At 44.4% G+C, this 14,104-nt stretch overlaps 1 protein-coding gene across 6 annotated transcripts in view; it reads left to right on the top strand.

Annotated features, from left to right (window-relative positions):
* Window positions 1-14,104, top strand: part of lrrfip1b (leucine rich repeat (in FLII) interacting protein 1b) — a 31,871-nt gene that overhangs the window by 4,179 nt on the left and 13,588 nt on the right. For 3 of the 6 annotated variants that reach the window (XM_027004642.3, XM_027004640.3, XM_027004636.3), the window contains exons 2-4: window positions 9,117-9,203; window positions 12,859-12,876; window positions 13,661-13,708. In XM_027004642.3, the coding sequence (XP_026860443.2) occupies window positions 9,117-9,203; window positions 12,859-12,876; window positions 13,661-13,708 (153 nt within the window). The remainder of the gene's footprint in view (window positions 1-9,116; window positions 9,204-12,858; window positions 12,877-13,660; window positions 13,709-14,104) is intronic. The other 3 variants (XM_081710232.1, XM_027004638.3, XM_027004637.3) reach the window with 2 other exon arrangements.

The following is a 14,104-nucleotide window of genomic DNA, read 5'->3' as shown; positions in this document are numbered from 1 at the left end:
TGCATAACAATATATAACAATATAATTTGGTAAAATACAGTGATTTTTCCTTCATATCTTCCAGCACAAATTTATAACCACAATGATTGTGTCACATTTGTACTTGGAAATGAGTAGAAAAAGTCCTTGAAAACTGAAGGCAGTTACTGAGGAAATCTCAGAAGAGCTGCCTTTCATTATAAATGGGTATTAAAGGGCCTTCTGTGCCAATCGATTTCTTCCATTCTTTTCTGAGGAATGCAAAATGTGTCAAAAAGATTGTCCTTGGTAAGAGACCTTGTTGTACAGATTCAGTAGAGAGATGCAGCTGAACTAACATAAGCCTCAGGTTTGTGTTTGTTCTGTGTCTCTCTGTGATTGTCCTGTAAACGTGGAGTTATCTGGAGTGCTGGAAAGCGTGTGGGGCTACAAGTGGGATAACATGACCAGGAAGCATGGTAGGAGGTGTCCTGCAGACAAGACGTTCACGAGGTTCAGCAGGACGTTGGAAACCCCATCACTGCCATCCGTAAATCCTTGAGAAATGAACTTGATTAACTCCAGCTAAATATTAGTGTCATCTGCCTATCAAGAACGTGGCTCGATGGGACTGTTCGCGACACAGAACTTGCTCTTGATAGATTCAGTGATCCGCACGGAACTGGCAGGCATCTCAGACGTTGTGTGTGCACATGCAGGAAGCTTGGTGTAAATCCTCAAAGATTTGTGAGTGACACTCAGACCAAGCTATGCATCTAGAGAACTCGCTCAGCTGAGCTCAATGTGTGTTTACATTCCTCCATCTGAGAACGTCATTAGCGAAGCGGCAGGGGCGGTGTTTCAGCTATATTTGTCGTATGGCACTAGAGCTGACAGAACACTACTGCCAGAACCTCTGCCCACAGACCATACAGCAGAGGGCAGTGATGAAGGTACTGGATTAGTAACCAGAAGGTTGCCAGTTCAAGTCCCACCACTGCCAAGTTACCACTGTTGGGTCTGCAAGTGAGACCCTTAACCCTCAAGTTGTAAGTTGCTTTGGATAAAAGTGTCAGCTAAATGCTAAATAATAGTTATAATAGCATAGGCACAGCTGACCACAACCAAACCTGCAGTATTTCAAAGAGAGTACTTACAAAGTGTGTTAAACAGGAATAAGGATATTGTGGAAACCCTGTTGACTTGCTACAAATGCTAACATCTGGAAACAGAGTGTCCTGACCAGGATAATAATAAGGAAGGAGGCTAAACATATGCAAGCACAATTAGAGATGCTCTTTCAGGTCAGCAAAGCCAAGGATGCTTGGGAAGACATTAAAATCACGGCAACCATCATCCTTCTCCTTCCTGAACTCAGAGGAAGGCATTGAGTTTGCAGAGGAACTGAACAGTTTTTACTGCAGACCTAAGCAGTGTAGTTTCATAGTGGGGCGAGAAGAGCTTACCTCTCCTCTGCTTTCAGAGGCATCACTCAGCCCGAGTGTTTTTGTCCTGCAGAGGTGAAGAGAGTCTTCAGGAGAGGGAAACCCACCAGGTCCAGACAGCACCAGTGGACATCTGAAGCTCTACACATCTGTCTGAAGTATTCTGTCACCTCCTCAACCCAGAACAGACCACACCAGCTTTATAGAAATCTGCTGTTATGTGCTCAATCTCTAAGAAGAGCAACCTGTAATAAAGATGATTGGCCTGTGGCTCCAACCGTGCTAGTCTCACTGGGTTTGTTTCCACTCTACAAAGGACTCAGATGACACTGTTATCATGGACACCACCAACTCTGACAGCTGTATTGAACAGGAAATCAATAGATGTACAAACAGCCATCTGGACCTGAATTCCAGCAGAAGAAAGAAAATGTTGGTTGATTTCAGACAGCACCAGCACATGTTCCAAACCCTGGGAAGAAAAGGACAGAGAACTCAAAGAGGTGGAGGACACAAGGACTTGGAAACAACCACCGACGACACCCTCACAGTCAAGAAAACTTTGAAGTTCTCCAGGCACTAACAGAGGCTGTTCTTCCTCAGAAAGATGAGAAGACCTCAGCTTCAGCCGTAAATGCTCCAAAGATTCTATAAGTGCTTTAACCAGTCCACACTGACCTGTAACGTCAGGGCATACACAACACCTCCCTACAACCACACACACACACACGCATAACATGAATCCACACTGACCTGTAATGTCAGGGCACACACAACATCAACCTACACACACACACACACACACACACAACGCCACCCTACAAACACACACACACACACACAACACCAACCTACAACTACAACATACACAATAGCAACCTATAACAACATACACAACACCAACCTACAACCACAACATACACAACATCAATCTACAAGCACAACATACACAACACCAACCTACAACCACAGCATATGATGATCTTGTATCTGCTAAATGCTGTTTTTCAGTCATGTTCAGTCCAAGCTCATGTTTTCCTGGAGCTTCAGCTATGGCACTCTGATAAGCGCTGGGTATTGCTCTAGGTCTTGGACAGATTATCCCAGCTTCTGGCTTGTCAGGTTGGGAATTCCATTAAGGATCAGGTGGGATGGTTAAAAATTCCATTAAGGATCAGATAGGATGATGAGAAAATTCCATTACTGATCTGGTGAGATGGTGAGAAAACTGTTGTAGTGCAAAATGTTGTTCTCTGATGATCCCAGACAATCTTGATTTGGAGCACAACTGTTACACGTTGCCACTTAGAAGCCGAACTTGCATCATGCCATGTTTTATATTTAACTTCCCAGCCTGAGTGGAACCTGTGAGGGGTTTGTGTCCAACTCCTCCCACAGTTGTGGTCGCCTCATTTTCTGTCTTGTGACTCCCATAGCAGGAAGAAGTGAATTGTGAGGGATGTGTGTTTGAATGCAGGGCCTTGTGTGAGATGTTCTTTTGCACATGCCAAGGCTTGCAGAGAGGAGGTGTTGTTTTGGCTGGCACATGAGACCAGAACAGGCTCTGTAGGGGAGGGGGATGAGAGAGACCTTATAACTTAACACAGCTGTCAAAGAGAGAAAGACTTAGCCCTGCCCCAACGTGCCACTGGAACAGCAGCGGATTGGCCAGTATTGTCCAAAACACCATCCTCTCCTGAGCCTCCAGACAGCATCAACTTCCTGTCCTAATGGCTGGAGCAGGTGGCCGGACACCCCAGCCGTTACGTCTTTGGTCACATGACATGGTGTGAGTGTGTTCCCCTGGTCACATGATGGGCTCTGACTGTGTTTCTCTGAACTCCTTTAGAGTGAGATGGGGTGTTTTTTATGTGCAGTTCTGTCCTTGTCATGTAGTAATGGCTGGATTATTATTTTTTTTGGTTTGTTACTGGATCATTGTGTGTGTGTGTTTGTGTGTGTGATTTAAGTTGCTGGTGAGGTTGAGGTGGCGAGCAGGGAAATGATGTGTTATGCAGGTTCACTGTCTTCTAAGAGCAGATTAGTCTGCTGCTCCAGTGAGGGGGAGGGCAGTGTGTGTGTGTGTGTGTGTGTGTGTGTGTGTGTGCGTGTGTGTGTGTGTGTGTGTGTGTGTGCGTGTGTATGTGCATGTGTGTCCATGCAGGTGTGCGCATGCGCGTGTGTCCGTGCATGTGTGTGTGTGTGTGTGTGTGTGTGTGTGTGTGTGTGTGTGTGTGTGTGTATGCATGCACACACATATCCTCCCCATGGACTTCTAAGCTTCTCCACTCCCCACCTTGCAAACAGCTAACCCATGTACGAGGCCATGATGGTGAGGACAGTCAAATCAATTAACAGTCAAAGCTGTTTGTGCCATTTTACAAACTGCTGTCAGTGGTACTGCAGTGCTGACTCACTCTTCTCTTACCAGCCAGTGCACACACACACACACCCTCAGATTTAACACTGAGATTCAGGACAGCGTTTAGCCTGTGTGTACTTGGCCAAGTTCCTTTAAAAGTGGCCGTTAAGTGTTTCACAGTCCTAATGTCTTAACTGTGTCTTAATCGGGTCATAACGTCCTATACGCGGCTTCTGACTGGAGACCCATTGTTTGCTTTGGGCCCGGAGTGCGGTCCCAGTGTGAGCTCACATTTTCCACAGCCGGCCGGAGCTTGGAGCAGCTGCGCACGCTTGCTTAACGTTCCCGTTTCTCCGTGGAGGAAGAAATGCCAGGCTTACAAAGTGTTTCCATGCTGGAGCCCAGTAGCCCAGTTCTAAAAGGGCCCTAACTGGGAGGAGTGTATTTTAAATCATGACGGATGCCTGAGAAGAACAAAATGGATCATGCAGGTGTTTCAAACGCTGTTTCAGAGCCTCACAGTGTTCTGTGGCTGATACATACCAGAGCTGGTTGTTTGTTTACAAAGATCTCCCTTCATCTTAAAGCCCAGACATCTGATAAATGAGGAATGGTAGAAAGACTGACAGATGTATACAGGACCATCCAAGCTGACACCGTTCTCTGAAAATGAAAGAAATAGTGCTTCCTGTTTGCCCAGTCATGTTAAGGAAAACACAAGACCGGATCTGGAAAGCGACATACCTCATATGTGGAGAACTAGCAGCTTACATAAACTTCACATAATTATGGAATGTGTTTGTTGAACTCCCAGCGATGACGTGCTTGGCTCATGGCACCTCGACCGTCGCCAAGCTGAAGTCAGCTCCCGGGGACGCTCCTGCAGGTTGCCGAGGGAGACCCCAGGAGCTGTGTGCAGACGTCTGCCAACACGTGGAAAAACACCAGGCTGGCCTGGGCGCAAAACCCTCTGATCCTTCCAGAAACTCGGCACATCTCTCTGGAGAGCCGGCCTGCTTCTGGGTCTTTAAGACCACCTACGAGGCAACACTAAAGTCTAAAATATAGCAGTCCCAAGCAGCCAGGGAAGAAAACGCAGGTGTAAGATCTCTCTCTCTTTCCCTCTTCCCGCCATCGACCCAAGTTTTACAAGGTATAACTGAATAAGTGCCGTAGCTGCATCGTAGACCAGAGGAGTGATCTGTGTGTGACAGCAGTGATCAGCTGTAGCATCTGTTTCTACTTATTTACATATAACAATGTCCACATAATGTCACTCGTGATGGTGCGTGTTAAACCTACATTTTTGAGAGCCTTAGCCATCTGGTAGGTTTCTGGATTATAGAGAATAAACAGTAGCTGTAATACAAGCTGAACACACACATGCACGCACACACACTTCCCATGTTTCTGATTGGACAGTTTTGCCTTTGGCATGTGCTTGTGTTTAAGTCGTGATGGTGTTTCACTGACACAAGTTCTCCACTGCCCTGTGGCCTCATTTACCCTCTTGGTTCTGTTATCCAAGGACAGGTTCTGTTAATACTGCCTTTAACACTCGCAAATGTGTACATGCACGCGGCTCCCGCCTGATGGAGCGTGACGGAGTGGGACGGGGCTCCCGCGTGACGGAGTAGGACAGGACTCCTGTGTGAAAACAAGGCACCGTGCCTTTAAACCATAAACAGAGCGCTTGTGTTCACATTCTTTGTGTGTTATGATTTAACACGCTGTCTTCCTTCTTTACACAAGCACAAAGCTACTCGGGACTCCACTTTTTCTGCAGCACCGTAAACGAACACTTTCTCTCTCTTTCTCTCCATGTCTTTCTCTGCTTCTCTCTCTCTCTCTCTCTCCTTCTGTTTCCTCTTCCTCTCTCAACCCCCCCCCCCCCCCCCGCCATGCTCCTGGTAAACCTGTGCACCACGGAAATCTGGGCCACAGTCTCGTCTCTGCACTGAGTTGAGACAAAATACTTGTAGATGTCTCATAACAGCATGCATGTGCTTCTCGCTGATAGCTCGATTGTCTTGCTAGTGTCTCACTGTGGCCTCTGCTTGGGAACAGATGTCCTGAAATGAACCTGGCATGCGACACCGTGTGAAGCTGCATGTTTTTAGCTGTGTGCAGTGAAAGGATTCAAAGGAGGAAAATTCTGGGAATTACACAAACTGCCAGTGCTTATTTACCACAAACAATCTAAGTGATGAGATAAAAGGAAAATGCGCCGTTTGTGTTAATTCTGCAGTATTTTTTTAAAACGTTTTTGTTGTAGAGCAACTTTCAGTTTGTCACTGCTGCTAAGACTAGAGTGCTGCATTACGTTTGTTGTTTACCCAGTTTGAAGTGCTTAGTCATTCATACCTTTGTCCAGTTTGGGAAAGAGACGCTGCCCCCTAGTGCCAGAGAGTGTCCTAGCTTTTCATCACACTGCATTAGTAGTCTTTTACCACAGGCTTTGCAGCAGGAGATGTTGTATAGGTGTAGTACAGAGAATACAGGTGTAGTACAGAGAATACAGGCGCAGTACAGAGAATACAGGCACAGTACAGAGAATACAGCTGTAGTACAGAGAATACAGGTGTAGGTACAACCAATACAGGTGCAGTACAGAGAGTACAGGTGTAGTACAGAGAATACAGGTGTAGGTACAACCAATACAGGTGCAGTACAGAGAATACAGGTGTATTATAGAGAGTACAGGTGTAGTACAGAGAATACAGGCACAGTACAGAGAGTACAGGCGCAGTACACAGAATACAGGTGCAGTACAGCTAGTACAGGTGCAGTACAACTAGTACATATGTAGTACAGAGATGGTATACGTGTAGTACAGACAATCGAGTTTTAGTACAGTTAGGAGAGGTCTAGTACAGCTAGTATGTGTATAGTCCAGTGAGTACAGGTGTAGGTACAACCAATACAGGTGTAGTATAGAGAGTACAGGTGTAGTACAGCTAGTGCATGTATAGTACAGTGAGTATGGGTGTAGTACAGCTAGTACATGTATAGTATAGTTGTCACGGAACGCTCGCCTCCCGCGAGTCACGTGGCTTGGCCAGTCACATGCAGTACGAGGACTTTCGTTTACTTTATACACGTATACTATCTGCACACACCTGTACTTCGTTTTTGTCTGTGTGTATTTAAACTCACGTCAGGGTGCGCGGTGTGGTTGGTCATTATAGATGTAATGTCTAATTGTAACGTGTTTGTTGGATGTATCCTTGTGTATTGTGTTCGTTTAACGTCAGTCGTTTTTTGTTCATGTTTATCGTTTGTAATACGTGAGCGTCACTGTCATTTACGTTATTAAATGTTTGTCCCCGTCGAGGAAGTCTGTGCGTCCTGCCTCGCGCCCTGCAGCACTCGGGCCGACACGCATTACAATAGTGAGTATGGGTGTAGTACATCCAGCACAGACGTAACGCAGTTAGTACATGTGTAGTACAGCTAGTACAGGTGTAGTACATATGGGTCACATGGATTTTGGCTCATGAACGACCCCAAGCCCACAAGCAGGTCATTGGAAAAAAAGGCATCTGTTTATGCTTGTGCCACTTACAATATTCCTTGTGGACAGTTGGTTGCTGGTTCAAGTCCCACCATTGCCCGGTTCCCACTGTTGAGTCCCTGTGCAAGATGCGTAACCCTCGATTGCTCAAGATGTTCTCAGTCATGATTGTAGGTCACTCTGGATAAAAGTGTGCAGTAAATTCTAGTAGAGGTGAGCTGTGTTTGTGTGGTTTTTCCTCAGGGCCTTCACTGATGACTAACAGCCATAGAGCTGTGACATTAAGGCAGTACTTAACAATTATGACATGCTTGTTCTTGTTGTCAGCCTAGAGACAGTGACTCTGAAAGTGGTAGCCATAGTAACACTGTCTTTGCTGTTGTCGCTACCCTTAGTAAGGTTTGTAATGTGATGGCGCAGTACTGCAAGAGCGGATTATAGTCATTTAGTGCACATTCATTGTCTGGAGAGTTAAACTACAAGGCCGTGCCAAACCCAGCGTATGTAATTGTATATATTTTTGAAACACAGATACTGTTATTAGCATCATATGTTCTGGAGAAGTGGCAGCATAGAAGCAGTGAGCTTATGAGTCCTCCTTGTGTGTGTGTGTGTGTGTGTGTGTGTGTGTGTGTGTGTGTGTGTGTGCGTGCGTGTGCACGTTCGTGCATCTGTGTGTGCATGTGTGCATTCATGCATCTGTGTGTACGTGTGCATTCGTGCATCTGTGTGTGTGTCTGTGTGTGTGTGTGTGTGTGTTTGTGCATCTGTGTGTACATGTGTGCATCTGTGTGTGTGCGTGTGCGTGTATAACATACTTTGTTGTACTGGTACCTTTGGAATCAATATCAAATCATCAAAGCAACTGTAATTAAGGAGAGAGATGGCAGACCACTGAAGCACCAAACGTGTGGAAAGGCAGAAATATAGAATATTACAGTCATGTTTTTTTGTAGTCATTTCAGCAAAACATTTACAAGGAAACCACCAGAATGCTTAAGCAACACTGAAAATTGAAGCACAAAAAGACATTTAAAGTAATTTGGTTTCAAGGTGACATACAAAGAGAAAAGAATGATCTCTCAGAAAAGTCTTCACTGAATGGCTGTGAGACCTTTGATTTAGATATAATGGCATTTACTGGGATTACAGGGACAGCAAGCATGAGTGTGTGGTTCCTGACGAGTTCAAGCTAAGGCCGTGGCTGATTACTGATGACCTATGGACGGTCTGATTAGATCAGAGTGTAAACAACAGTATAAGAGACCCGTCAGAAACCAGCTCAGCTGCCAGACCTGACACACGCCAGACACACGCCAGACGCATATTAGATACACGGTAGATACATGCCAGACACACAGTAGATACACGCCAGACACACACCAGACACACACCAGACATGTGGTAGATACACGCCAGACACACAACAGACACACGGTAGATAAACGGTAGATACACGCCAGACACACACCAGACACGTGGTAGATACATGCCAGACGCACGCTAGACACACACCAGACACACGCTAGCCCATTCCTGCATTCCCAGCCTGTCCTCTCTCGTCTACAATGGTAAACAACTTTTTGCTGCTGTTGCCTAGGTTACAAGTAAACAGTAAACAATAATCAAAGTGAAACTTTGAGCGTGCTCTCTGTATTTTGATTCCTTTTGTGGCCATATTTATAGGGCTCTTTTCCAGACGAATCCGACCTCTTTTCCAGACGAGTCCAAGCTCTTTTCCAGACAGATCTGAGCTCTTTTCCAGACAAATCCGAGCTCTTTTCCAGACGAGTCCGGGCTCTGATCTTTCCCTTTTCCTCTTCGTCTGTGTTGTCAGGCGGAGGCGCGTTTGGCAGCCAAGCGAGCGGCACGGGCGGAAGCTCGGGAGATCCGCATGAAGGAGCTGGAGAAGCAGCAGAAGGAGGTGAGAGCAACAGCACGACTAGATCTCCCTACCAGGAGTGTCCACAGTGTACAGTGTAGCTACAACACAGTGCAGCTACAGTAGAGCAGAGTTTAGCTACAGTAGGAATCAGTTCAGCTACAATAGGACACTGTTTAGCTACAGTAGAGCAGAGTTCAGCTACAGTAGGACACAGTTTAGCTACAGTAGGATACAGTTTAGCTACAGTAGGACACATTTTAGCTACAGTAGGACACTTTAGCTACAGTAGAGCACAGTTTAGCTACAGTAGGACACAGTTCAGCTACAGTAGAGCACAGTTCAGCTACAGTAGAACATAGTTTAACTACAGTAGGACACTGTTTCTCTACAGTGGAGCACAGTTTAGCTACAGTATAGCACAGTTTAGCTACAGCAGGACACAGTTCAGCTACAGTAGCTGCCTGCACTAGAGACTGTGCACCTCAGCACAGCACTTTAGTGATACCTGAAGTTACTTTGCACAGTAACAACAACAGCTATATTATCACCACAAAAACAAAGGCAGTAAACAAACAAACAAAGATAAAGAGGGACTTTCCACAGCTCCAGGTAGCTGAAGAGTTGAGGAGGAGAACTGAACTCCATAGCTCAGGGTGAGTGGACGCTAGGTTTGAGACAGATACCGTGTGTCTCTTCTCTATGTGCTGAGTGAGGACGGATTCAGATGTCCAGACATTTTAGCAGTTCAGGAAGCTCTTTAGTTTGGTGAGACTGAGTGAAAACATGAGGGTTAAAGACACTGAAAGGCAAAGGAGCTTAAATTACAAACAAAAGTACATTCCTGATGAGTTGTAACAGCAACCATGACTTCAAATACCTTCTAGAGAGAGTGTTAATGGTACCACTGTACATAGAGAACACATGCTTTATTCTAGAGAGAGTGTTAATGGTAGCACTGTACATAAGAGTTCACATGCTTTATTCTAGAGAGAGTGTTAATGGTAGCACTGTACATAAGAGTACACATGCTTTATTCTAGAGAGAGTGTTAATGGTACCACTGTACATAGAGAACACATGCTTTATTCTAGAGAGAGTGTTAATGGTAGCACTGTACATAAGAGTACACATGCTTTATTCTAGAGAGAGTGTTAATGGTACCACTGTACATAGAGAACACATGCTTTATTCTAGAGAGAGTGTTAATGGTACCACTGTACATAGAGAACACATGCTTTATTCTAGAGAGAGTGTTAATGGTAGCACTGTACATAAGAGTACACATGCTTTATTCTAGAGAGAGTGTTAATGGTACCACTGTACATAGAGAACACATGCTTTATTCTAGAGAGAGTGTTAATGGTAGCACTGTACATAGAGAACACATGCTTTATTCTAGAGAGAGTGTTAATGGTACCACTGTACATAGAGAACACATGCTTTATTCTAGAGAGAGTGTTAATGGTACCACTGTACATAGAGAACACATGCTTTATTCTAGAGAGAGTGTTAATGGTAGCACTGTACATAAGAGTACACATGCTTTATTCTAGAGAAAGTGTTAATGGTACCACTGTACATAGAGAACACATGCTTTATTCTAGAGAGAGTGTTAATGGTACCACTGTACATAGAGAACACATGCTTTATTCTAGAGAGAGTGTTAATGGTACCACTGTACATAGAGTACACATGCTTTATTCTAGAGAGAGTGTTAATGGTACCACTGTACATAGAGTACACATGCTTTATTCTAGAGAGAGTGTTAATGGTACCACTGTACATAGAGAACACATGCTTTATTCTAGAGAGAGTGTTAATGGTAGCACTGTACATAAGAGTACACATGCTTTATTCTAGAGAGAGTGTTAATGGTACCACTGTACATAAGAGTACACATGCTTTATTCTAGAGAGAGTGTTAATGGTAGCACTGTACATAAGAGTACACATGCTTTATTCTAGAGAGAGTGTTAATGGTAGCACTGTACATAAGAGTACACATGCTTTATTCTAGAGAGAGTGTTAATGGTACCACTGTACATAGAGAACACATGCTTTATTCTAGAGAGAGTGTTAATGGTACCACTGTACATAGAGAACACATGCTTTATTCTAGAGAGAGTGTTAATGGTACCACTGTACATAGAGAACACATGCTTTATTCTAGAGAGAGTGTTAATGGTAGCACTGTACATAGAGAACACATGCTTTATTCTAGAGAGAGTGTTAATGGTACCACTGTACATAAGAGTACACATGCTTTATTCTAGAGAGAGTGTTAATGGTACCACTGTACATAGAGAGTACACATGCTTTATTCTAGAGAGAGTGTTAATGGTAGCACTGTACATAAGAGTACACATGCTTTATTCTAGAGAGAGTGTTAATGGTACCACTGTACATAGAGAACACATGCTTTATTCTAGAGAGAGTGTTAATGGTACCACTGTACATAGAGAACACATGCTTTATTCTAGAGAGAGTGTTAATGGTAGCACTGTACATAAGAGTACACATGCTTTATTCTAGAGAAAGTGTTAATGGTACCACTGTACATAGAGAACACATGCTTTATTCTAGAGAGAGTGTTAATGGTACCACTGTACATAGAGAACACATGCTTTATTCTAGAGAGAGTGTTAATGGTACCACTGTACATAGAGTACACATGCTTTATTCTAGAGAGAGTGTTAATGGTACCACTGTACATAGAGAACACATGCTTTATTCTAGAGAGAGTGTTAATGGTACCACTGTACATAGAGAACACATGCTTTATTCTAGAGAGAGTGTTAATGGTAGCACTGTACATAAGAGTACACATGCTTTATTCTAGAGAGAGTGTTAATGGTACCACTGTACATAAGAGTACACATGCTTTATTCTAGAGAGAGTGTTAATGGTAGCACTGTACATAAGAGTACACATGCTTTATTCTAGAGAGAGTGTTAATGGTAGCACTGTACATAAGAGTACACATGCTTTATTCTAGAGAGAGTGTTAATGGTACCACTGTACATAGAGAACACATGCTTTATTCTAGAGAGAGTGTTAATGGTACCACTGTACATAGAGAACACATGCTTTATTCTAGAGAGAGTGTTAATGGTAGCACTGTACATAAGAGTACACATGCTTTATTCTAGAGAGAGTGTTAATGGTACCACTGTACATAGAGAACACATGCTTTATTCTAGAGAGAGTGTTAATGGTAGCACTGTACATAGAGAACACATGCTTTATTCTAGAGAGAGTGTTAATGGTACCACTGTACATAGAGTACACATGCTTTATTCTAGAGAGAGTGTTAATGGTACCACTGTACATAGAGTACACATGCTTTATTCTAGAGAAAGTGTTAATGGTACCACTGTACATAGAGTACACATGCTTTACTATAGAGAGAGTGTTAATAGTACCACTGTAAATGGTGTGTACATGCTTTATTCTAAACATGCTTATTCTAAACCTGTACTCATGCTACTCTGTGTAGAACATTTTTCTCTCTCTGTGGTCTGGTCTCTCTGCTGCTAATACCACTCCACGTAGAACTGTTCTCTCTCTGTCTCACTCTGTGTGTGTTGGTTTGTTTGTGCGTGTGTGTTTGTGTGTGCGTGTGTGTTTGTGTGTGTGCATGGTTGTGTGCGGGGGGGGGGGGGGGGAGTCCTCTCTACTTCCCTGTCCTGCGGACAGATATATCACACTCAGAAGGTAAGTGCTGCAACCCCACCCCATCCACCTCTATGTACTAGAAAGACTTGGATTAAGGTTATGTTTAGGTTTAGGGTTAGGGTTAAGGGTTGGGTTTGGGTTAGGGTTAGAGTTAGGGTTAAGGGTTGGGTTTGGGTTAGGGTTAGAGTTAGAGTTATGGTTAAGAGTTAGGTTCAGGTTAGGGTTAAGATTAGGGTTAAGTTTAGGTTTAGAGTTTGGGTTAGGGTTAGGGTTAGGGTTAGAGTTAGGGTTAAGGGTTGGGTTTGGGTTAGGGTTAGAGTTAGAGTTAGGGTTAAGGGTTGGGTTCAGGTTAGGGTTAAGATTAGGGTTAAGTTTAGGTTTAGAGTTTGGGTTTGGTTTAGGGTTAGGGTTAAGGTTAAAGATTGGGTTTGGGTTTGGGTTAGGCTTAGGGTTAGGGTTTGGGTTAGGGTTAAAGGTTGGGTTCAGGTTAGGGTTAAGTTTAGGTTTAGAGTTTGGGTTAGGGTTAGAGTTAGGGTTAGGGTTGCCTTCGGGTTTGGGTTAGGGTTAGAGTTAGGGTTTGGGTTTGGGTTAAAAGAGCCAGATTGTTTTTGAATGCTTAATTAAAAAAACAAAAAACAAAACATACACGACTTGGTTTCCCTCTCAGAAGCCAGTGAGCTCTGAGTCTGAGTGTGTGCTTGTGTATCGTGTGTGTGCTGTCTTTTCCTCCCTTGCTATTTCACTCTTTTCTTCCTGTCTTTCAATTTCTTCCTTTTATTCTTCATGTTTCTCTATTGCTCCTCTCTTCCTCTGCGCCCCCCAGAAATATTATGGGCTGGACACCAAATGGGGCCGTATCGAGCAGTGGATGGTATGACTTGTAACACCACACACGCTGCATGCAGTGTTATGCTACATTATGATCAGAATCTGTAGAGAACGCGTTAGCAGAAACGTCCCCTCAGGAAAGCTCGGTCCCCCTGCCGTCTGTCGGACCACTGCGCAGCACTGCGGTATGTTCCTGCTAATCGCAGCGCTCTCTCGGCTCTTCCCCTTGCCGTGAACCCCCCCGCATGTGTGTAGAGCTGACCCCCCCCCCCCCCCCCCGGGTCACCACTAATCCCCTGGCCTCCGTGGGGTTACAGGGGGCGACCTGCTGACCGCGTGAGGATGGTCAGGATTACGGCGCGCGCACGTGACTTGACGCGGGACCCACAGCTTTTAGCCACTGTAGACTCACAGCCTGTAGCCCACAGCCCAAGCATGT

This window comes from Electrophorus electricus, chromosome 3 (genome assembly GCF_041902795.1).
Source record: "Electrophorus electricus isolate QZ-2024a chromosome 3, ASM4190279v1, whole genome shotgun sequence".
Lineage (NCBI taxonomy): Eukaryota > Metazoa > Chordata > Actinopteri > Gymnotiformes > Gymnotidae > Electrophorus > Electrophorus electricus.
This window is presented reverse-complemented; position numbering and strand designations above follow the sequence as displayed.